We start from the raw sequence: 24,584 nt of genomic DNA, 5'->3' as shown, positions 1-24,584 counted from the left end.
TAGCAACATTGCCTGTAGGTTGCTGCAACATTGTGAATCAGCTGGTGGGTTAACTTACCTGGTTATGTTGCATAACCTGCCTTCTGGAATACCCCCCTGGAGGGGCTCGTATTGGGGACAAACTATATAAAACCAGGAGCTGGGCGGACCAATGAAATTGCCAGGGCGGGCTTTATATGATGATGGACAGATGATCAACAGTAACTAATCAACAATGTCACGAAAGAGCGCTTGCTTCGTTTTCAACAAACAACATTACGTTGCTATGATTGGTTGTAGGTCTATCCAATTGAGCGAAGAGGCATTTGTTTTACGAGTTCGGTTGAAACATGCCCCATAGTCACAGCCCAACGGAGAGTTATCAGACTCATATTCTGACTAGAATTATGAGTATGACAACGTCAGGCTAGCCTCTTCTACCATTTTAGGACTGATTTTAACGTGTGGGGGTGATTGTAATTTAAGCACAACTAATGATGTGATTTACAGTTATTTATGACTAATCTATTAATGTGGCGTAATGGTGTGGTTCACTTACCCATTTTGTAATTCATGACTATAGAATTGGAAAGTGCGTTGTCATGATTTTCTTCTAGGTTGGCCTACTCCTGATTGTAAATTCCCCACGTGTATGTACAAGGGCTCTCGGGATTCCAGTCGTAGCCACCTATTCATCTAGCGCGAACAAAGGGGCGTCAGTTCGAGTGCTGATTGGTTATCGTGACGGTGCCAAGAGATCGCAACAACAGATGGTGTTCTCATCGAGCGCACGGCATGCTTGTAAGTCACAGTACGCACACCATTTACCGATTGTTTCGACGTGAGAAAAAGGAACGAGCAGCTGGAGTGCGTTTAACGGATCCTTGGACGTAGTTGGAGACCGTGCAAAAATAACCTTACTTTACAAATATTATACAAACTTGCTCTGCGACCAGGAACCAGTAAGCCAGCACTGCATTGTAAGTAGTCTATGTAGGCCAAACACGGCGATTCCTAAAGATGCTTATCACGGTTGCACTTTTTCCTTTGCCAGTGTTAAATGTTTTGCCGGAAGGAAAGCTTGTTGGGATGTACACGTTAGCCATATGTCAACAACTATATTTGTTTACAGCATCCGGGATATGATAAACAGGAATAGGTAAAGTCGTCGAAACTAGATGTTAGATAAAAGCAATGTAGGTTGTCGATAAGGCATCGGTGTCAGGCTTTGATACATCTCTCTGTTGTTTACCTCGCACAATACACTACATGCTTCTCAAACACCTTGACAGCAGCATAGGCTTTTTTTAAATTTATAGTACCGATATATCCATTGCACGTTGCAGGAAGTGAAGAAGCAGACAGTATTGTGTTTATTCTACTCTTTTTCAGTTACATAACAAGCGAAGGTACTCAACACACACACACACCCAGGCTGGCATCTGTGCTGTAGACCTTTTACTAAGCCGCAAGTTAACTGGATAGCCAGATTTACAATTAAAGTGCTTCGTTGTATCTTTGATGGGTGTGTGATGTTACCGAAAAAAATAGCGAGTAGTGACACAATTCCTTAAACAGCTGAAAATGAACACACATTCACAAGTTGGTAGTGCTAATCTTGTGGGGACTCAAATCCTGATTTCCCCAACCTTAACACTAAAACTTAAACAGAAAGCAAACCCTAAAACTACTCCTAACCTTAACGCGTAATGCAATTCTGACATTAATTCGTGGATTCGAAAAAATGTTACCCCTCTTGTCTCCCCCAAATTTCTTGCTCCCCAATTTTTTGCTTGTTTCTTGAAAGGGACATCTGGTCCCCACAAAAAAATGCTAAATAAGTTCACACGTGAATACACAGATGAAGGGAAGCACACACCCACACCACAGGAATCTAGGTGCTGTGTGACTGAGCTCAGATTTGGAGTTGCTATAGAAATGGCAACACTAAAGTTAGGTTTAATCTTAACACTGCTGTTGCATGGTTCAGAGTGTTAGGGTTTTATGACTGTTTTTTCTGTCGATGTCACTGACTTCACATCTATATGATATCAGAATGATTGTGTGTTTGTTTATCTTTCTAATATTTTATCTTGTGTCATTTGAATTGAGGAAGTGTTTACTGTAGTGTCAGTTTCCTGTGTGACACAGCTTCTGAAACAGGAAAAGGAGCTTATCCTCTCAACTTCTCTGCTTTCTCCTTCATCTCTAACTCCTGCCACACATACAAGACAAAAACTACCACACACAATAGCTCTTTCAGTGTATTTGGACATGCTTCTGGTAAAGCTTAAAGCTATGTTGTACCCCCATTTACCTGATCAGCCTCCATGAACAATCACATATCCAAAAGGTACTGTATTTATGTACTAATAGAGTGCATATAGCTGAGCATAATGGACTTGTGTTCATTGTGAGCTGTTCAGAGCTATCAAGACAATTGTTTTATAACACAGTTGCATGTTTGTTTTTGCAGCGGGAAAGTGGTGGCCTGTGTGCATCAAACATGGCTTGCATGTGTTCTACTCTAGTTCCAGAAGCTTCTGTGTTGCCCCTCCATGCACTCTTCAGGAAGGACATCTCCATAGGAGATGGCAGAATGCCTTTATGCTAATTCTGCGTGTATGATGTATAGAGACAGGATGAGGAAGAAGAGAAAAGTAGAAAGAGGAAGAGAAAGAGTATGGTGTGCAGCTGTCTTGCTACATCTTACAACTTGGTTTGTGCTTGGGGATATGTTCCAGTCAGAGAGAATGAAAGAGGATGTATACAGTTGTTTAATGTGCTATAGAGAAAAGATGGCGTAGATAGAGCTGTCTATTTCAATGACTCCTGTCCTCTGCCTCAAATAAGTCTCCTGATTCTCCTCAAGTCTCCTGATTTCTGCAGTTATGCTTGAGGCAACACACTGCTACTTGCTGGTCATGAGGATACATGAGACACGTTAACAGAACCCTATGTTCTAATAAAAAAAACTAAGGAGGGTACAATTTCTGGGGAAATTGTAGGGTGTGCTTGCTTGCGTTGGTTGCAGGGGTCCGTATTTAAATTACATTTTACAACTGATATTTCTGTATATTTTATATAAAAATGCATAGCCTACTTATTATTTATAAAGATTACATAGATTTAAAAGCCTAATTTGTTATGCTCATTTACAACTCAAAATACTAAGAGAGAAGAGTAGAATGAAATAGTTGTCTTCTCATTTCCCCTGCAAGAGGGAATGGTGATCAGCAACCTCATAGTTGAATCATAACGAATACATTTGGCAGACCGGTGTAAATATTGACCTTAATCTCTATGACTTAAACGTCATTGTAAGTTTTTTCCTTCTTGTGATATTTTCAGGCATTTAGCCTACTCATATTGCATTCATTCATGAATAAAGACCCCCCTTTGAAACTTATTTTAACAACAACGTTACCAGCAGTAGCTATCTCAGATGGAATCGCGATTCAAATAGTACCATCTGCTAACTGAAAATATGCCCCCAAAAACCTAAATAAGCTTACTGTTTTTAGGGAAAATTCACTAATTCATAAAAATGTCAGTGGTAGCGATCATTGTCAGTAACAAGGCAAAATGCGATATAGCCCTGCTGTGTGGAGAAGCTGCCCCCGTAAATAAATAAATAAATATATATATATATATATATGTATATGTATATGTGTATGTATGTATGTATGTATGTATGTATGTATGTATGTATGTATGTATGTATGTATGTATGTATGTATGTATGTATGTATGTATGTATGTATGTATGTATGTATGTTATATACGCACGCACACTAGATGTCTTAGGGCGGAGTCTAGAACGTCCACACATGGCGGCCATCTTGCTACAGTGAACTCGCTCACCCATAACATTCGGTTGGTGCTACATTTACATTTATCAGACGCTTTGTGAATTTTTTGAATAACCATAACTTGCTCACTTTTCAAACTATTTTTAAACGGTTTGGGTTGTTATCAACGTCAGAGATGTAGCTATGCCACTGCATACTTATGAATAATTATGTAATTAAAAACAAATAGAATAGAAGTATGCAGTGGCATAGTTTTAAGGAGTAGCTCTGACAATCATTAGCTCTGCTACCACTACTACTAGACTGTCTTGGTAGCGATTGCGTTGGATAAATTCGATTTAACATTACTTCCGTTGTACAGTCTGGGCTGAAATGAATTATTTTCATGAACAGATTGACAAAGTTTAGACTGTGGCATGAAGTTCAGGTTAGTAGTCACTAGTCAGATAGTTTCACCTATTGAAAGACTTGATTTAAGTAAGGATAGTGCCGAACATGTGTCGCCGTTTGACTTCCTACGTAATGTAAACAGCTGTGGAGATGTTGTTTTTAGCTACTAGACTAGGCTACAGTAGGCCCTACAGCGTTGCAGTGAGCTACACTGGCACTGGTTTGAAACCACAAGTAATAATAATTTCACCAACAAATCGTTTACTTGTAATCTAATGTCATAATAAATCCTACTATGAAAATGTATTTGTGAGCAAGTTTATTTTAACAATTGAAAACGGATGCATCAAAGACCGCTGTAGTATGTGTTGCCCAGGCAACATAGGCTAATGTCATGATGCTAATGCTTCAGTGAAATAGTAGACTATTGTTCCCGAAAGTAGATGTAACTACTTCCTTATATCAGCTTATATTGTACATTTCACTTCAAAATTGTGTTTCATATCACAAAGTAAAATAAGTAAATAGTTATTCCCCTGGCCTCTTTGCTTGTGGCGTTTCTGCAGCTGCCTTGCAGTAAAGCAGTTAGCCTAGCTATCTCCCAGAAGTTAGCTAACAAGCTGCTAAACTAATGTCAGAGCCCGTATAAGGACATTCTCTGTTAATGTTCTGCTAAAGGTAGTCACGCAATATTTTGTGACGTTAGTGATGTCAGTGACTGTGGCTAGCAAGTTAGCCAACGTTAGCTTCACTTTTGCCACAAAAACTTAATTAAAACCTAAACCGTGCATCGGAACATAAATCCCAATGGAACCAATGCAATCGTGACCAAGACGAACCTTTTGACATCGACATCGTTGTCTATGTAGTCCAAATATGGACTGAGCCTTAGGGGCACGAAAATAAACAATAATAAATATATATGTGAGATAACAATGGTCGTTTCCTTGCCGAAGGCTAAGCACACCCAATGTATCCTCTTTCTGTCTTTCTCTTTCAGCTTTACTCATGCTAACTAAGGATGGATGACACACACAACGGGGTTCGGGTTGGAGAGAACAAGTTCATCAGCAAGTAAGGACTGTAAACACCCACACTGGAATACAAAATAATTCCCCTATTATCTGCATTTGTGTGCATGAAATTATTAAATGAGTAACTGCATTGATCTAATCTTGGTAACGCATTGATGAAGCAGGGTTAAGGTTAGCAAGACCAGACATATCCGTAAATATAACTTTCCCTTTTTTGTCACCAGGTCAACTCTTCTCACCCATCTCAAAACTTACAACCTCTACTACGAAGGCCAGAATTTGCAACTGAGACACAGAGAGGTGTGTGTGTGTGTGTGTGTGTGTGAGAGGTGCTGTCTTATCTGTAGTCTCCTTATTAGGATTCTTCCATCAGGAGGGAACCTATTGTTTTTGTTAGTATTCTAATTATTCTTTTTCTTCTTCTTGCGCCCCAATATCTCAAAAAGTCCCTGGTCATAAATGTTGTAATTTGGCACATTGGCACAACATCCAAGTGGGTACCACTACACCAAATATGGGCCATATTGGACCATAGGGGGCGCCACAGGCCATGCCCAAAACTCACATTTTAAAAGGGATGGCATTTCCACCCCATTGCTCAAATTCTTCTGAAACTTGGTGTACATGCCTCATTTTTCATGAGGAACAAAAAAGCCTCCAGGACCCATGAGGTCTGCCATGATGGTTATTTGAACACAGCACTCTGATCATCTGTTTAGCAAGACTGTGTAAACCACTGCGAAACAAGCCAGGTTCATCACAGTAGCTGGCTACTTGGAGTCTATGCATGGTAGTGTCAGATTCACAACCGACTTAGCTTTAATGAAGTATATTGATTGTTCAGGTGGATCCCTTGCCTGTTGCGCAAATTGATTCCAGTTACCTAAGCCAGGACAAATCGCCACTGATGCTAGGCATGATTTGAAAGTCCCTTCCATGTCAAGTTATGGCACCCCAAACAACCTTTTTAAAGCACTACGAGTAAGCTATGCTTTACAGCAGCAACCCAGTCATCCCGTTGTCCCATTTTTATGACCCATATATAAATAGGACTAAATTACAGCGGTTTGAACTTCAACCAAATCTGACAAAATAAGACAATGTCTTATTTTCTAATACAAAAATGGAACAATCAAATGTCTAAGTCTGAGAATGGCTTAGTTAGATGAGGCGCAGTACTGATGTGCGAAGGGTGGTGGTTTCTAATCCAGTCAAAGGTATAAACATGTTTAATTTTTTTTCTGACAGAAATTACAGTTTCAAGTTTTCTGGTTTTCTGGTCCCAGTGTAACTATCTATTATGTCAATTTTACAACAGTTGCCATTTTGAAGGAGGAATCCGCCATTGCTGCTTGCAGCTATATTATTTTCCGGACTTCACCCCACTCATTGGTTGTCTCTGACCCAGTTCAAAATATCCCCTATTGTGAATTGTTGAATGATTCACCCTGACACAAGACTGTATAATTACTGTACACAATTACAGTCAAATTACAGTGTGACAATATGGATTAGGGCTTGCCAAAAAAAAAAGTTTTATACAATAATTAAGTCATTTGACAAGGCCGGGAATCAAACCAGAAACCTTCAGATTAATAGCCTGATTCCCTAACCGCTCAGCCATTTGACCCTTCAAAAGTTCTGTGCAGGATTCTAGAAATTATCTATGCATATGATGGAGGAATGCACATTGCATGTGCAATGTGGCCTCAAAAGCCCTGAAGTAAAAATAAAATAATGTGCTGTGTGCGTGTGATAGAGGAATGCGCAGGGTAGAAATTTAACTGGAAATCTGGTTGTTTTGATTTTCGCAACAGTTTGTTAGTTACAGCTGAATTGATGTGGCCGCCATATTGAATATACATTTTTTTCGCTACTTCTCTTATGAGGTTTGTCCAATCTTCACCCAATTTGACACAGATCATCTTCAGACCAAGCCTCACAAGTTTTTTTGATTATCTAAACCTATTGACTGGAACAGCCAATCAAAGTGGCAGCCAATCAAAGTCGTCAACCAAGCCACCATAAAAGAAGTGAGGTCATATGTCAGCACCTCTTTACTGCATTGACACCAAATTTGGTATAGGGGCACTGTTCTATAGAGGTCCAAAATAGGTCATGCCATTTCACCTCTAGGTGGCGCTGCAATAAGCAAAAATTTGGCACCGTTTATCTTCAGATCAAGCCTCACAAACCTTTTCACCTTTTGGTAAAGCTGATCAAATTCGGCGATGAAGCCGCCAAAACAGGAAGTGAGATCATATCTCGGGAAATATTTGCTGAATCAACATCAAACTTGGTACAGGTGTTCGGGACCCTGTTTTGTCCAATGTTTACTAAATTTGGCATAGATGATCTTCAGACCAAGCTTCACAAAGGTGTTGGATGAATTTTCCATTTTCAAAACCTTTGAGACGATCAAAGGCGGCGGCGAAGCCGCAAAAGACACGTGAGAGCGTAACTCAGCAACTATTGGTGTGATTGTCATCAAACTTGGGTTCCATCGTTCCCACAAGGAGCAGAGGAGGCCTGTGGTGTTATATAAGAAAAAAAAAACACTTTGAACACTCACTACTTTGGAACGCAAATAGATATTTCAACCAAACTTGGTGTGTTGCATGAGTGCAACAGGTTGTTGTGACTTAATTGTTGCGCAAGTGCTATGGAGGCCATGTCCTGCTCTGGACTGCTTGGCCCCTCCATTGCTGCTTGCAGCTATATTTATTAGGATTCCTCCGTAAGGTTTTATCAAAAACCTTTGAAAGCCTACTCCTCCTACAATTGTTGTCATATCTTCTTCAAAATCACCAGAGATGATCTTCAGACCAAGCCTCACAAAAGTTATCAAAGGAATTTTGATCCTCATAACCGTCTTTCCGGTACAGCCAATCAAATTCATCAGAAAAGCCGCCAAACAGGATGTGAAGTCATGTCTCAGCAAATCTTTGAGATATCAACACTAAACTTGGTAGATCGGAGGAAGACACTACAACATGTTACCATGTGCAAAGGCAAATTTATATCTCTAAAAATGATTGATATAAAGCAAATTGAACTTATCGCTAACGCTAAAATAATGCTTTACACATCAGCCAGTCAAAAACTGATACTCTGATTCAATCACAAGTTCATATGAAGACTCTTGAGAATGTTCATAACACAAATCTGTGAAAAAGTTGACTGCAAGATGAAAGGTCGATTTTTGGTGAATATTTGAAACATGCTTGCTTGGCTAATTTCTAGGCAAATTTCCAATGAATGTCTCCCCTGCTCCTCCCCGCGCGTGCTCCAAAATCTCACACACACTCAGCCTTCCCTTGACACTGGGCGGCCAAGACGCACACACAACATTTCAGGAGAGTGTGGGCTGACCAAGCCCCCACTCATTCCTTGGTCTTTAGCAAAGGCCCATGTGGCTCTTGATGGTATTGCATTTCCGATTTTGTATGCAATGGTAAAAAGGTCTCAAATCCTGAAACATTGATAGTAAAGGCCAACAGTAACAACAACACTTTAACAAAAGCCCATGTGGATCTTGTTGGTATTGCATTTCCGATTTTGTATGCAATGGTAAAAAGTTAAAAACATCCTGATAGTATAGGCCAAGAGTAACTACCACACCACAAATGGCCCACCATTACCAATAGGTGTCGCTACAGGCCACGCCCTAAAGCACAAAGCACTTCATTTCTTGTGAAGATTAAAGCACTTCACTTCTTGGCTTGAAATAAAGGCCCTAGTGGATCTTGATGTTATTGCATTTCAGATTTGGTATCCCATTGGAAATTCTGCAGCATTGATTTTTCTATACAGTTACAATTTCTCAAGAATATACATTTTTCAATGGTTCGCAATGCTTTACACGTAAGCCAGTCAAACAAGTTCATATGAAGACTCTTGAGAATGTTTAGTACACAAATCTGAGAAAAAGTTGACTCTAAGATGAAAGGTCGATTTTTGGTGAATCTTTGAAACATGCATGCTTGGCTAATTTCTAGGGAAATTTACAATGAAATGTGTCCCCTGCTCCTCCCCGTGCATGCTCCAAATTCTCACACACTCATTCTTCCCTTGACACGCGCGGGCTTGGCAAGACACACACGCAACATATCAGGACTGTGTGGGCTGACCAAGCCTCCACTCATTCCTTGAATATCAGCATAGGCCCTTGAGGACCTTGGTGTCATTGCATTTCCTACTTTGTATGCAATAGTAAAAAGGTCTCAAAATCCTGACACATTGACAGTACAGACCAAGAGTAACTACCACACTTTACCCAAAGCCCATGTGGATCCTGTTGGTATTGCATTTCCGATTTTATATGCAATGGTAAAAAGTTTTTAAAATCCTGAAACATTAATAGTATAGGCCAAGAGTAACTACCACACCACAAATGGCCCACCATTACCCATAGGTGGCGCTACAGGCCACGCCTTAATGCATAAAGATACAAGGCTTTCTGGAATGGATAAGCTCACCAAGCCCCCTTCCTTCACTTACTGGCTTGAAATAAAGGCCCTTGTGGATCTTGATGGTATTGCATTTCAGATTTGGTATGCCATTGGTAATTCTGCAGCATACATTTTTCTATACAGTTACAATTTGTCAAGAATAAACATTTTTCAATGGTTCGCAGTGTTTGAAGGAATCCGCCATTACTGCTTGCAGTTATATTTATTAGGGGCCAAGCAGCGAAGCTGCTATTGCTATTGTTAGTATTATTATTAGGATTCCTCCGTAAGGAGGAAACCTATTGTTATTGGTGGTTTTATTATTTGTAATTCTTGTACCATGGGAGTCAATGGCAGCCCCTAGACCCCATCGACAACTTTTTGTGAAATTTGGCACACTCATTAAGGACAGTTTCTTCTATACCTACACCAAGTTTCATGTCTCCCATTAGACCACTCTAGCGCCACCAATGGGTCAAAGTTGGACTTGTGTTTACACACGCAACTTTTGAACCGTATGACTAATTTTCAAAAATGAGGTACCATTGGATTCCCTGGATCAAGCCGAGTTCAACGCACACCATGGCGTTAATTTCCGGTTATATAGATTTCCCGCCATTTCCGGTTTTATCAAAAACCTTTGAAAGCCTACTCCTCCTACAATTTTTGTCATATATTCTTCAAAATCACCAGAGATGATCTTCAAACCAAGCCTCACAAAAGTTATCAAAGGAATTTTGATCCTCATAACCGTCTGTCCGGTACAGCCAATCAAATTCATCAGAAAAGCCGCCAAACAGGATGTGAAGTCATGTCTCAGCAAATCTTTGAGATATCAACACTAAACTTGGTAAATCGGAGGAAGACACTACAACATATTACCATGTGCAAAGGCAAATTCATATCTCTAAAAATGATTGATATAAATCAAATTGAACTTATCGCTAACGCTAAAATAATGCTTTGCACATCAGCCAGTCAAAAACTGATACTCTGATTCAATCACAAGTTCATATGAAGACTCTTGAGAATGTTCATAACACAAATCTGTGAAAAAGTTGACTGTAAGATGAAAGGTCGATTTTTGGTGAATATTTGAAACATGCTTGCTTGGCTAATTTCTAGGCAAATTTCCAATGAATGTCTCCCCTGCTCCTCCCCGCGCGTGCTCCAAAATCTCACACACACTCAGCCTTCCCTTGACACACGCGCGGCCAAGACGCACACGCAACATTTCAGGAGAGTGTGGGCTGACCAAGCCCCCACTCATTCCTTGGTCTTTAGCAAAGGCCCATGTGGCTCTTGATGGTATTGCATTTCCGATTTTGTATGCAATGGTAAAAAGGTCTCAAATCCTGAAACATTGATAGTATAGACCAAGAGTAAATACCACACCTCAAATGGCCCACCATTACCCATAGGTGGCGCTATAGGCCACGCCCAAAAGCACAAAGATACAAGGCTTTCTGGAATGGATAGGTTCACCAAGCCCCCTCCCTTCACGTATTGGCTTGAAAAAAGGCCCATGTGGATCTTGATGGTATTGCATTTCCGATTTTGTATGCAATGGTAAAAAGGTCTCAAAATCCTGAAACATAGATAGTATAGGCAAAGAAACAGTTTAACAAAAAGCCCATGTGGATCTTGTTGGTATTGCTTTTCCGATTTTGTATACAATGGTAAAAAGTTATAAAAATCCTGAAACATTGATAGTATAGACCAAGAGTAACTACCACACCACAAATGGCCCACTATTACCCATAGGTCTTCCCTTGACACACGCGCGGGCTTGGCAAGACGCACACGCAACATTTCAGGAGAGTGTGGGCTTACCAAGCCCCCACTCATTCCTTGGTCTTTTGCAAAGGCCTTGTGGATCTTGATGGTATTGCATTTCAGATTTTGTTTGCCATGGTAAAAAGTTCTCCAAATCCTGAAACATTGATAGTAAAGGCCAACAGTAACAACAACACTTTAACAAAAGCCCATGTGGATATTGTTGGTATATTTTTCCGATTTTGTATGCAATGGTAAAAAGTTAAAAACATCCTGAAACATTGATAGTATAGGCCAAGAGTAACTACCACACCACAAATGGCCCACCATTACCAATAGGTGTCGCTACAGGCCACGCCTTAAAGCACAAAGCACTTCACTTCTTGTGAAGATTAAAGCACTTCACTTCTTGGCTTGAAATAAAGGCCCTTGTGGATCTTGATGTTATTGCATTTCAGATTTGGTATCCCATTGGAAATTCTGCAGCATTGATTTTTCTATACAGTTACAATTTGTCAAGAATATACATTTTTCAATGGTTCGCAATGCTTTACATGTAAGCCAGTCAAACAAGTTCATATGAAGACTCTTGAGAATGTTTAGTACACAAATCTGAGAAAAAGTTGACTCTAAGATGAAAGGTCGATTTTTGGTGAATCTTTGAAACATGCATGCTTGGCTAATTTCTAGGGAAATTTACAATGAAATGTGTCCCCTGCTCCTCCCCGCGCATGCTCCAAATTCTCACACACTCATTCTTCCCTTGACACGCGCGGCAAGACATACACGCAACATATCAGGACTGTGCGGGCTGACCAAGCCCCAACTCATTCCTTGAATATCAGCATAGGCCCTTGAGGACCTTGGTGTCATTGCATTTCCTACTTTGTATGCAATAGTAAAAAGGTCTCCAAATCCTGACACATTGACAGTACAGGCCAAGAGTAACTACCACACTTTACCCAAAGCCCATGTGGATCCTGTTGGTATTGCATTTTCGATTTTATATGCAGTGGTAAAAAGTTTTTAAAATCCTGAAACATTAATAGTATAGGCCAAGAGTAACTACCACACCACAAATGGCCCACCATTACCCATAGGTGGCGCTACAGGCCACGCCTTAATGCATAAAGATACAAGGCTTTCTGGAATGGATAAGCTCACCAAGCCCCCTTCCTTCACTTACTGGCTTGAAATAAAGGCCCTTGTGGATCTTGATGGTATTGCATTTCAGATTTGGTATGCCATTGGTAATTCTGCAGCATACATTCTTCTATACAGTTACAATTTGTCAAGAATAAACATTGTTCAATGGTTTGCAGTGTTTGGAGGAATCCGCCATTACTGCTTGCAGTTATATTTATTATTATTATTCTTAGGACTGGGTGTCTATGGCAGCCCCCATAAGCACTTGGTCGAAAGTTTTGAAATTTGGCACACTCATTGAGGACAGTCCCCTGGTCCAATTCACAAAGTTTCATGTCCCATGGTTCGGCACTCTAGCGCCACCAACGGGTCAAAGTTGGAGTTGTGTTTACACACCCAACTTTTGAACCGTATGTCCCATTTTCAAAAATGAGGTACCATTGGATTCCCTGGATCAAGCCGAGTGCAATGCACACCATGGCGTCAATTTCCGTTTATATAGATTTTCCGCTATTTCCGGTTTTATCAAAAACCTTTAAAAGCCTACTCTTCCTACACATTTTGTCAAATCTTCTTCAAAATTCCCAGACATGATCTTCAGACCAAGCTTCACAAAATTTTTCGAAGGATATTTAATTTTCAAAACCGTTTGTCCGGTACAGCCAATCAAATTCTGCAGAAAAGCCGCCAAACAGGAAGTGAAGCCATATCTCAGCAGTTCTTTGAGGCAGTGACACCAAAGTTGGTAGGCCTACTCAGAACTTTATTCTAAGGATGTCCTCCAAAAATGGTGTCATGTGACTAAAAGGGGGCGTGGCCGGAAGCATAAACGTGTTTTGGCTAATAACTGTTGAAGTGTTTACCTTAAATCAAATCAAATTTATTTGTATAGCCCTTTTTACACGCAAGCATGTCACAGAGGGCTTCACATACGCCCATAGAACTGCCCCTCAACCAACCTAAACTCTCATGGAAGACAAGGAAAAACTCCCAGAAAAACTCCCAACGGGAGAAAAAATTGAAGAAACCTTGGGAGGAGCAATTCAGAGAGGGATCCCCTCCTCCAGAGACGGTTGGCAAGAGAGAGGAGCAGAACACAAGCTAAACATAGTCATACAGTGTCAATGGGTTTTGAAACACCAAAAATCCATTGTTCGGCTTTATAGACGTTGGATGGGACCTGGAAACTCGCTGTTGGCCGTCATGGAGGCTGGTTTCCGGTTGACGACCTGGTCCAGCGTTGGTAGACCGACGACCAGGCAGGTCCTGACAGCTCAGACCCCCCACACCACAAGGGATGTGTGGGGGGAACAATTACTTAATAAAGTAATTTCTTTGTCTGTTGATGTCTTGTGAGATATCAAGCTTGACCATCGATAATATTTCATAACAACCAAATTGACGCGGCCGCCATTTTGGATTTCATGGAAAAGTGTAAAAACCTTTTACACGCCCCAAATTTTGTCCAATGTTTACTAAATTTGGCACAGATGATCTTCAGACCAAGCTTCACAAAGGTGTCTGATGGATTTTCAAATTTTCGAAACCGTTTGTTAGAGCCGATCAAAGGCGGCGGCGAAGCCACAAAAGACACGTTAGAGCGTAACTCAGCAACCATTTTAGCGATTGTCACCGAACTTGGGTTCCATCGTTCCCAAGAGGAGCAGAGGAGGCCTGTGGTGCTATACCAGAAAAAAACACTTTAAACACTCAGTACTTTGGAACGCAAACAGATATTTCAACCAAACTTGGTGTGTTGCATGAGTGCAACAGGTTGTTGTGACTTAATTGCTGCGCAAGTGCTATGGAGGCCATGTCCTGCTCTTGACTGCTTGGCCCCTCCATTGCTGCTTGCAGCTATATTTATTATTATTATTACACATCTGTCATGGGAGTCAATGGTAGCCCCAAGAACCACATTGTCAGTTGTGAAATTTGGCACACTCATTGGGACGAGTCCCCTCATCAATTTCAGCAAGTTTCATACCTCGCATGCCAACCATGTAGCGCCACCAATGGGTCAAAGTTGAAGGTGTGTTTACACATGTTACTTTTGAACCATATGCCCCATTGTCCAAAATGAGGTATTGTTGGATTCCCTGGATCAAGACGAGTTCAACACACTCTATGACGTCATACACAGTCATATAGAATCTCCGCCATTTTGAATGTTAAGGAGAAATGTTTTTTCGCTACTCCTCCTACAATTCTTTTCGAATCGTCTTCATAATTGCCACAGTTGATCTTCAGACCAAGCCTCACAAAAGTTATCCCCTGGAGCGTAGATTTTCGCAACTGTTTGGTAGTTACAGCCAATCAAATTCAGCAACTGATACGGTTAAAGGGAAGTGAGGTCATATCTTAACAAATCTTTGATGCATTGACTCCAAACTTGGTGTATGGATTTATGACCCTGTTGTTAAGAGGTCCAAAAAAAGTAGTGTCATTTGAGCTCTAGGGGGCGCTACAATAGGCAAAATTGTGTTTTGACCAATAACTGTTGATTTGTTTGGCGTATTTAAGACATTCCTATGTCTCGTGATATCTTAGAAGAGATCCCGCGTCTGATGCTTGTTAACGAGTGATACCAGACGAATTGATGAGGTTGCCATTTTGAATGAATTAATACAACTTTTTTCCTTACTCCTACACAATGTATCCAATATTCACCAGATTTGGCACAGATCATCTTCAGACCACAATCACCTTGCCATGTAAAAATATGACTGAATTACAGCTGTTTAAACTTGGGCCAAATCTGACCATGCGTGCCACAGGAGAAACGGCTTCCTTTTTGTATTCAGTAACTGTACACAGCAAATCCCAGCGCTGACAATGGCTCACTGGGATAAGACGGGCTCCGTTGAAGTGCAAGGTCGTTGGTTCGAATTCAGCCAAAGTCTCAGGCATGTCATGATACTGGTTTATCTGTTTAGTGAAGCCTGGTTTGCGACATTAGCTGTCGAGCAGTATAATCATAATGGCCACGATAATGTTTCATTCTCAGGGGATTTATATGAAGAGTCCGATTGATTGTACTTTGTAGATATAGTGAATCTACATCTAGCCAGTGCATTGGATTTTGTGCATCATAACTTCTGAACAGATTTGTCATAAATCACAAGATTGGTCTCTTCTGATTCTACGTGGCATACCAAGTCGAAATATATCACATTGTCCCGTTTCCACCATTTTGGGCGTCGGCCATTAGGAATTTTCATAAAAACATACTTTTTTGAACTCCTCGTTCGCCGTTGCTCCTATTTTCATGGACATGTAATCAAATAATTTTCAGACTACAATCACCTTGATTTGTCAAAATATGACTGAATTACAGCTTTTTATACTTGGGTCAAATCTGACAACGCTTCCCACAGGAAAAACTGCTTCCTTTTTTTATACAGCAACTGAACACAGTAATTCCTAGCACTGAGAATAGCTCACTGGGATAAGATGGGTTCCTCTGAAGTGCAAGGTCATAGGTTCAAATCCAGCCACAGTCATCACGCATGTCATGATACTTGTTTATCTGTTTAGTGAAGCCAGGTATGCCACAGTAGCTGTCTAACAGTATAATCATAATGGTAATGATAATGTTTCAATCTTAGGGGATCTATACTCATGAAGAGTCAGATTTATTGTGCTTTACAGATATGTGTCCTCTAACCTCTAGGGGAGCGATCCCATGTCTGACACGTTAACTTGTGATAACAGCCAAATTGATGCCGCCATTTTGAATTAATTAATAAAACGTTTTTGTCCTGCTACAAAATGTATCAAATATTCACCAACTCTAACACAGATTATCTTCAGACCACAATCACATTGACATATCAAAATAGGACTGAATTACAGCTGTTTAAACTTGGGACAAGTCTGACAACCGCTTGCCACAGGAAAAATTCCTTATATTTTTATGCAGTCACTGAAATATGATTTCCAGCACTGAGAATAGCTCACTAGGATAAATTGGTGTCCTGGCAACGTCAACGTCAGAGGTTCAAATCCAGCCAAAGCTGACAAGCTTGTCATGTCTCTGATTCTCTGTTTATCGAGACTATAAGCCACTGCAAAGAAAGCCAGGTAAACCGCAGTTACTAGATGTCAAAAGTTTCTTCTGGGTCATCTGACCTGCTTGGCCACCACATTGCTGCTTACAGCTATATTTTAGATATATATATCATAAAATCCAAGTAAACTAGTTCCCCAAGCTCCCGATCTCATTCCACATCACTGAATCCGTTGAACTCGTTGGTTCATGTCAGTCAGTATGAATTAACATTTAAAAACATGTTAAATTATATATTTTTTGCTCCATAAGTCACACCTGACTATAAGTTGCAGGACCAGCCAAACTATGAAAAAAAAGTGTGACTTATGGTCCGGAAAATATGGTATATATTGAAAATAAAGGCTGAATATCAGCTGTAATAATAAGTCAACTCCAAGTATTGATTATTTCTGTGTGTAGGGCTGAATTTCTTTTTTTTTAAATAAATTGTCAACAAATATTTCTGTTGTCGACAAGTCATTTGATCTCACAAGACCTATTTTAATAGCCTGCAATAACTTAGCTAATTATAGTTTATCCCAAAATAAAACTTCTTATCACTCAACTTTATTTTGTTCCACATTCAAATGACATACAAAAGTACATATTAGGCAGAATGATGCATCTTTCAGTCAGTTACTTGTTAATTAAATGGTGAATCGTTTATCAAATAGTCGATTATCAAAATAAATGTTTTTTGCAGCCCTAGCTGTGAGTGTGATCTTTGCTTCTCTGTTAACAGGAAGAGGGCGAGCTTATCGTTGAGGGGTTGCTCAATATCGCCTGGGGTTTACGTCGACCAATCAGACTTCAGATGCAGGATGACCACGAGAGAATCAGACCTCCTCCCTCCTCAACATCCTGGCACTCTGGCTGTGCCTTGGACACCCAGAGGTATGTGTTTCTTGCCCTTTTTCCGCCTTCACAGTCTTTATTACCTTGGGGTGTGTGCTCTCCTCTCTATCTCAGTTTGGTATTTTTGTTCTGTTGTCTCTGTCTAGTCTGCTTGTCCATCTCTGTTGCCACTGTGTTGTCTGCTTGTCCATCTCTGTTGTTATCCAGATGCACACCATTGTGAGTAATTCATTAGACGTTCAGTGGAGTTCCTTTAAACCCTTTATAAAGATGGATAACCCTAAACCACTATGAAGAGGATGTTTAGCCCTAACCCATTATGAGTGTGATGGAGAGGAAGGGAGTGGTTATTGAATGTGTGACATGTTTGTCAGCTTGTTACTTTAGTCTATTTATTCTCTGTGTTTTTGTGTTTTAGCCTCTCTGTGTTTTTCTGTCTTTTGTAACCATAACACTTATTTCCTGAAAATGTTACTCTTTTCTAAACAACAAGTTAAAAAAACTCACTTTATACCTAGCAACACAGAAGCTTCACAGCAGGTTCCACCCATTGTGGAGGCAACACAGCAGGCCCTGCCCACTGTGGAGGTGACAGCCCCAGAGAGCCAACCAGAAGACAACGATGTGCAGGAGGACCAGGGGGAAGGTGGGGCCTAAACAGTCAGTACAGGGATATACTGATGGAGCAGTCAGTACAGTTCTGTTGATGGTTCATCAGTAAGGTTATATTGATGATTACTGTTACACATATTGGCTTTCTTGCAGCATGTGAAGTTAGAATACATTTCACAGCATGTTCTGATCTCCTGTTCCCTCTGTTGTGATTGAACAGAGGAGTACGAGAGCTCCACTCAGCTTTTGAGGACAAAGAGTGATGCTGGGGTTTTGAGGGGAGGCCAGAGACGGTCATCTAGCGACCAGAGAAGGATACGACGACACCGCTTTTCCATCAATGGGCACTTCTACAACCACAAGGCAGGCTTTACACACTGTAAAATTCAACTACCAGGTTGTATTTGAATAAACCTCATTGCCCCTCTATTTCTTCCTCTCTCTACCTTTTCGCTTCCCCTCTCATCCTACTCTTCCTTTTGCTCTTCCTTTTCTCCCTCTCTCCCCCACTTTTACACCTCTTGCCCTTTGTTTCTCTTTCTCAGACTGCAGTTTTCACCCCTGCATACGGGTCAGTGACCAATGTCCGTATCAACAGCTGTATGACCACACCTCAGGTGCTCAGAGTTCTCCTCAACAAGTTCAAAATTGAGAACAGCCCAGACGACTTCGGGCTCTACCTCGTACACACCAGTGGAGGTGACTTTGTGAGACTGCATCTGCACAGAAACAGTCCCTCACCCCTTTTCCACCAAGCCAGTTTGAGTTTTGGTTCAGAGCCAGTGCCCAATCTTGAACCACTTCTTTGTGTTTCAAGAACCAGGAAAATGGTTCCAACTTGGCCCCAAATAGTTTCTGGTACCACTCTAGAACCACATATCAGAGGCGGGGGACAGGTACCGTTATCGTAACCAACAAGTCCAATGCTAAGGCGAAAACTCTCAACTGTAGCCAGTTATCATGTTCAAAATACTACTGCTATTGTGTCCCGGAATGTTGTTTTAAGATTTTTTAAGCAACAAATTGGTCGTTGAAACTTTAAATAGGCAATGGGTTAGGGTTAGGGTTTTTTTGGCGATGTTGGGTAATGAAATTTCATTTCAGTTTCAATTTCATTCTCATTCTAAATTCAATTCATTTAGTTTCATCCAAACTTCTCACTTGACACCAGGGGGGGTTCTAGGATCAGTCTTTTAGGGATGCTCAGCCCCGAATGAGAATGTGAATGAATACAGTACAGTGCCTTGCAAAAGTGCTAAACCCCCTTGCTAATAAATCCCTAATTTCACTGGATAACAATTAATTCATTTATGTATTATTATGCAAAATATTGAATGAATGAATGAGAAAACTAAGAATGTCCCATTCTTCATGAACTACCAGCATCAAATGATATAAACAATCTTTTTTTTTGGGGGGGGTGCTGAGATGAAATTTAGGGGTGCTTGAGCACCCCTAAAAAGGGTCTAAAATTGCCACTGCTTGACACACCTGCTGAGTTTGAAGTTGATTGGATGAACTTTTCTCGAGATATTCAAACCACAGACATTTAATGCATACGCAGATTCTATGTAACCAGTGATGAAGAAAGTGTTTTGTCCGTCTCTTCATTAATGGAGTGACAGAGGTCATTTGAGTTCCGGATTTGTATAAGTGTCATCAATTTGCAGATTGGGAGAGAACCAGACCTCTGACAATGAATGACACAACACCAGGCTTAGGTCTGCGTCATGTCTCTCTCAGCTCTTAAGGCCAGGGGACTATCTTTTATAGGGCACAAGAAAGTAAACATGGATAGAGACAGTCAGACAGTAAAAGTCACAAAGAACGATTCACAGCTCCAAGCCCATGACCACTCTCAGGGCAGAGAGAGATCATAGGTGGAGCTCTCCCCGTAGTCATCACAAGGGAAGTTTAACCTAGTACTTTCTCCTGACCCTGAACATCTGTTCAACCTGACAAATAGACAAAATATACTCTTATCAATAATTGTTAATCTTGTGCCTGGCGCTGAGAAAGATGAGACAAATACAGTACATTAACATTCATTCATTTAGTAGACGCTTTTACCCAAAGCGACTTCCAAGAGAGAGCTTTACAAAGTGCATAGGTCACTGATAATAACAACAAGATGGCCCCAAAGCATTGCGGGTAGCCAAAATAAGAAGCACACATTGTGAACAACCAAAAAATAAGTGCCAAAGGGAAGAACCATAAGAGCATGTACTTAAGCAAGTTACAATTTAAACATCATGAATCTCTAAGTGCAAGTGTACCAGTAGAAAAAGCAGCAGCAGTAAAAATAAAAATAGGATTAACTAAACTAGAATATTTTGCAGCGAATACAACAGTTTAAATCAGTTGCCACTAACCAACAAGTCTCTAAGCAAGAGTCATTGTGATCCTTGAGGAAACTAGCAGTAATGTGTGACCTGGCTCTGTGGAGGCTCTCTAGCCCATGGAAAATCAAACTGTTTTTTGGAAGGCTTGCCAGTTGAACCAACCTGCACTAGCACCAGCTCTGACCAAGCACCTGGTTCATGCTCGTGGAAAAGGGGTATGAGAGGAGTTTTGTGTCTCAAACCAAATTGTCTGTGTGTTGTAGAGCGAATGAAGCTGCAGCGTTGTGACTACCCCCTGGTTGTCAGAGTACTGCAGGGTCCATGTGAGCAGGTTTGCAGGGTCTTCCTGATGGAGCAGGACCTAGGAGAGGAGGTCACTTATGACGTAAGACACTGCGACAGCCAATTGGATGACGGTCCTTTTCTACTGTGTAACCCCACCATATCTGTCACAACCTTATGTTTTCTGTAATTTAAGGATAATAGTGTAAACCCATGGTTCCTCCTCAGGTAAACAATGTGTGATTTAGTGAGAATGAGGTATAGAAAGTTAGTTTGCTGACTGCATTCTCCTATCCTACCACAAGGTGGCGCAGTATATCAAGTTTGAGATGCCGGTACTGCAGAGTTTCATCACCAAGCTGAAGGAAGAGGAAGACAGAGAGGTGCAGAAGCTCAGAAGAAGGTACACTAGCATATGCTATAACATTTATTTATATTTCTATATCTGCAAACACATTTATATATATTTTTATATCAGCAATGTTATACTGTATCTGTAATTTCAGAATTCTATATTATATTACTTGCATCTATGCATTAATTAAACATCCACCTTCACACCCTTGACTGATATATTAATTATTCTGTCAACTTGCTCAAGTTGCTCTGTCAGTGGTTCCAAAACCTTTTGCTGCACGCACCCCTTTTCTAGTGCTGTCAAGCACCCCCCAACACCTTACTTATTGCAATAACTAAATACTATTTATATTATATATTCACTATAGATTAGAAAACCTTTTAAAAATCAGCTATAAATACAAAAAATTACTATTACCTTTTTTAGTGAGATGGATGGGCCTGCATGTTTAGCACACAGATCATCAAAATTTGGGGTAATGGATGGCAGTTTTACTGTCATATCATTCTCAGCATCTAGTCTTTGTCGATGTTTTGTTTTCAACAAGTCAGTGCAGAAAAGCCTTCCTTGCATAAATATGTGATTGCAAAGGGCATCAACACCTTAAGTGCTTGCTTTGACAATCCTGGATACTCCACCATGGCTGAAGCCCAGAAATCCACCAGTGACTTATTTTTTTTAAGTATGTTGTGTCTCCCATCAGATGATCACTCCATTAACTTTTCTTGCTCTTGAAATGAGAGATATGGGATTGGAGGAGTGACATCAAAAGGATTCCGAATCCCTGTCGGAGATTGGTCCATAGGGGGGAAGTAAGTCCGCAGATTTTGGCTGAGCTGGTTGAGATGTTGAATTATGAGGCCTTTGACGCAATCACTTGGCACAGATTCCCGGGATTGCAAAAATTCTGATAGAAGAGGAAAGCACTCAGTGAAGTTTGTATTTATCCAGTTGGCCCAGAAAACAAGCTTTTTAATAAGTGCTCCAACTTTTTTCTGGGTGTTAAAAAAGGTGGTACTAAGACCCTGCAGAATTAAATTTAATTCATTCAGAGTAGAGAATATGTCTGTCAGATATGCCAGCTTCTGAAGCCAGATGTCATCTTGCAAACATGAAGACAAGTGAAACGGGTTGTGAACAAAAAATTCCTGAACTTCATATCTGAGCTCAAAAATCCTTTCTAAGACCTCTCCACGTGATAACCAGCACATTTCTTTGTGCAGTAGAAGGGTTTCATGCTCGCTGCCCATTTTGTTGCATATAGTGCGAAAAATCTGAATTTAACGGACAAGCCTTGATGAAGTTGACGATTTTCACGACGTCATGAAGTACAGACAAAAGGTCACCTGGCATGTTTTTTGTTGCTTGGGCTTCTCTGTGGATGCTGCTGTGCACCTAGGAAACTGATGATGGAACTTTTTGGATGAGAGCTACTGCTCCTCTGTGTCTCCCTGTCTGTATAAACTCCAACGCAGCGCATCCAGTCAATTACGTGTGCTCTGAAAAAGCTATCCATCAAATGAAAAAATATCTTCCTCTGTTGAATGTGTGACAAGGAGACAGCAAAACTACACATCTTCATGAACTGTGTTCTCAAATAAATAACGGACATACACCAGAAGATTAGCTAGGTTCGCTATGTCAGTAGACTCATTGACTTGCAGTGAGAAGAATTCACAGTTTTTTATTCATCTTATTAGCTGGCTGAGGATGTCAGTAGATATCGAATCAATGCAACGAGCCACAGTATTGTCAGAGAGAGGGATTTTGTCCAAAGTCTTTGCTGTTTTCTCCCCGAGCATACAGTTTACCCTGTCTTTGGCAACGGGTAAGCACAGATTTTCTCCAATTGTGTGGGGCATACCTTTTTTAGCTATGCGGTAGGTCACCAGATATAAAGCTTTTTGTGCATTTTTTTAAGTCCGTAAGCCTGAATAGGAGTAGATATTTTTTTTCTTCGGCGGTTCCTCCAATTTTCCTTGGAAAAAACTTGCAGGCATGTCTTGTAATTGACTATGTCTTGTTTGTAAGTGCCGGACTGTATATGAGGGCTTGAGACTGCTTTTAGCTAAAACTTCACCACAGACAACACATTGCGGGTTTGGACTTTCTGCATCACCAATCGATGTAAACCCGAAACCAATGTAACTGGTTTTAACCAATGTTACATCTGTTAGGTTTCTCTGATCCCGCCTCCTCACCCCGTCCATGATCCCCTGTGTCTGTTTGGTCAGGTTTATCCATATATTCAGCACCGTGGTCGGTGCACATCTTCACAGAAGATGCCAAGGACGTAGATGGCTCCTACTGTGCCTTGATTTCTTTAAAGTGCCTGTTTTTAACCATTTTGATGAACGTAGGAAGCAAAGAATAATGAATGAATTATCACTTAGCCGTCTTGGCACCTAATATGAACAGGGTGGGGCTATTGTGACACAGATGTGCTTGTAAAATGAAGTTAAATCATGAGTAATTTACATCTTGTAACGTAAAATTGTATTTCTCAATACAACTTTGGCGTGAAGTTTACCTCTGTTAAATACGTAAAAAAATAGAGACAATTTTCTTTCCCCCGCCATTACAAACATTCTCTTGTGCACCCCCGGTGGTCAGTCTGTGCACCACTAAGGGTGCGCGCACCCCAGTTTGGGAACCACTGCTCTATGTTGATAGACCCTTTCTTTCTACCTCATTCTATCCCTCATTCTTCCTCTCTAGGTACACCTATTTACGTTGTGTTATTGAGAAACAGCTGCGCTGTGCCCCAGAGGGGACCACATGCATGTGAGTTTCCCAGGGACCAGATGTCCAACTTCTCCAGAAACCAAGGGTCTCCATTACCACCCACCTACCCAACCACACTGAAACCAGATATGTCACGTTGTCATGGAATGCTGAAATGTCTGGATGGTAGTTACATTTTACTGTTTAAATTCAAACCAAAATACAAGCACAAAAACACACTCATAGGAGATGAGATGTGAACAATTTGAATATGTGACAGACAGTGACTTGAGACTGATACAGTAGTGAACCGTGTGCATGGTGAAGCTATTTGAAATCAGGGTTAGGATTATGGACTTGTTCTGAGTTCTGGTTTGCTTGTACCTGTATTCTAACTTTTGTTTGAGAGTGGCTGGCAATATTTGAAATATTTAGTTTTGATTGTGTAACAGGTTGTTGAGAGAGCAAAACTGTATAGGTCTCAATTAATGCTGTGAAAGGTCTGTATGTATTTTATAAAGTCAGGGGAGGGTTCTTTTTCAAGACCTTTGTGTATTTCCTGATTTTGTAATGTTTTGGTAATGTTACATTGAGACTACCTGACTCAAAATTCCTCCTGCGATGCCATTTGTTTAAAACCTTTTTAATAATAAGATATGTTTAAAATAAATATTGAATCTATTCATCTCAAGCTATTGGAGAAGTATGCCCTTGATAAGAAGATTTAATTTGATTGTGTTATAATCATTGTTTTATGTATTGCACTTTCATA

The 24,584-nt window shown here is 40.6% G+C and overlaps 1 protein-coding gene across 2 annotated transcripts; it reads left to right on the top strand.

The window, feature by feature from the left end:
* The first annotated feature begins 628 nt into the window (after positions 1-628).
* Positions 629-24,503, top strand: rassf2a (Ras association domain family member 2a). Of its 2 annotated transcripts, none has more exons than XM_084695053.1 (10): positions 629-780; positions 5,182-5,255; positions 5,440-5,515; positions 17,382-17,533; positions 18,013-18,140; positions 18,327-18,469; positions 18,652-18,805; positions 20,712-20,833; positions 21,036-21,133; positions 23,807-24,503. In XM_084695053.1, exons 2-10 carry the CDS (start codon positions 5,203-5,205, stop codon positions 23,874-23,876), a joined length of 996 nt encoding a protein of 331 aa, XP_084551179.1. In that variant the 5' UTR covers positions 629-780; positions 5,182-5,202; the 3' UTR covers positions 23,877-24,503. The 2 variants fall into 2 exon arrangements, with proteins under 2 accessions (XP_084551179.1, XP_084551178.1); XM_084695052.1 differs by lacking the exon at positions 629-780 and adding an exon at positions 790-959.
* The last annotated feature ends 81 nt before the right edge of the window (positions 24,504-24,584 follow it).

The sequence above is a fragment of the Hypomesus nipponensis genome, chromosome 28, assembly GCF_054491055.1.
Source record: "Hypomesus nipponensis isolate SF chromosome 28, ASM5449105v1, whole genome shotgun sequence".
Taxonomy (NCBI): domain Eukaryota; kingdom Metazoa; phylum Chordata; class Actinopteri; order Osmeriformes; family Osmeridae; genus Hypomesus; species Hypomesus nipponensis.
Note: the sequence above shows the minus strand (reverse complement) of the source record. Positions and strands in the feature narration are given on the sequence as shown.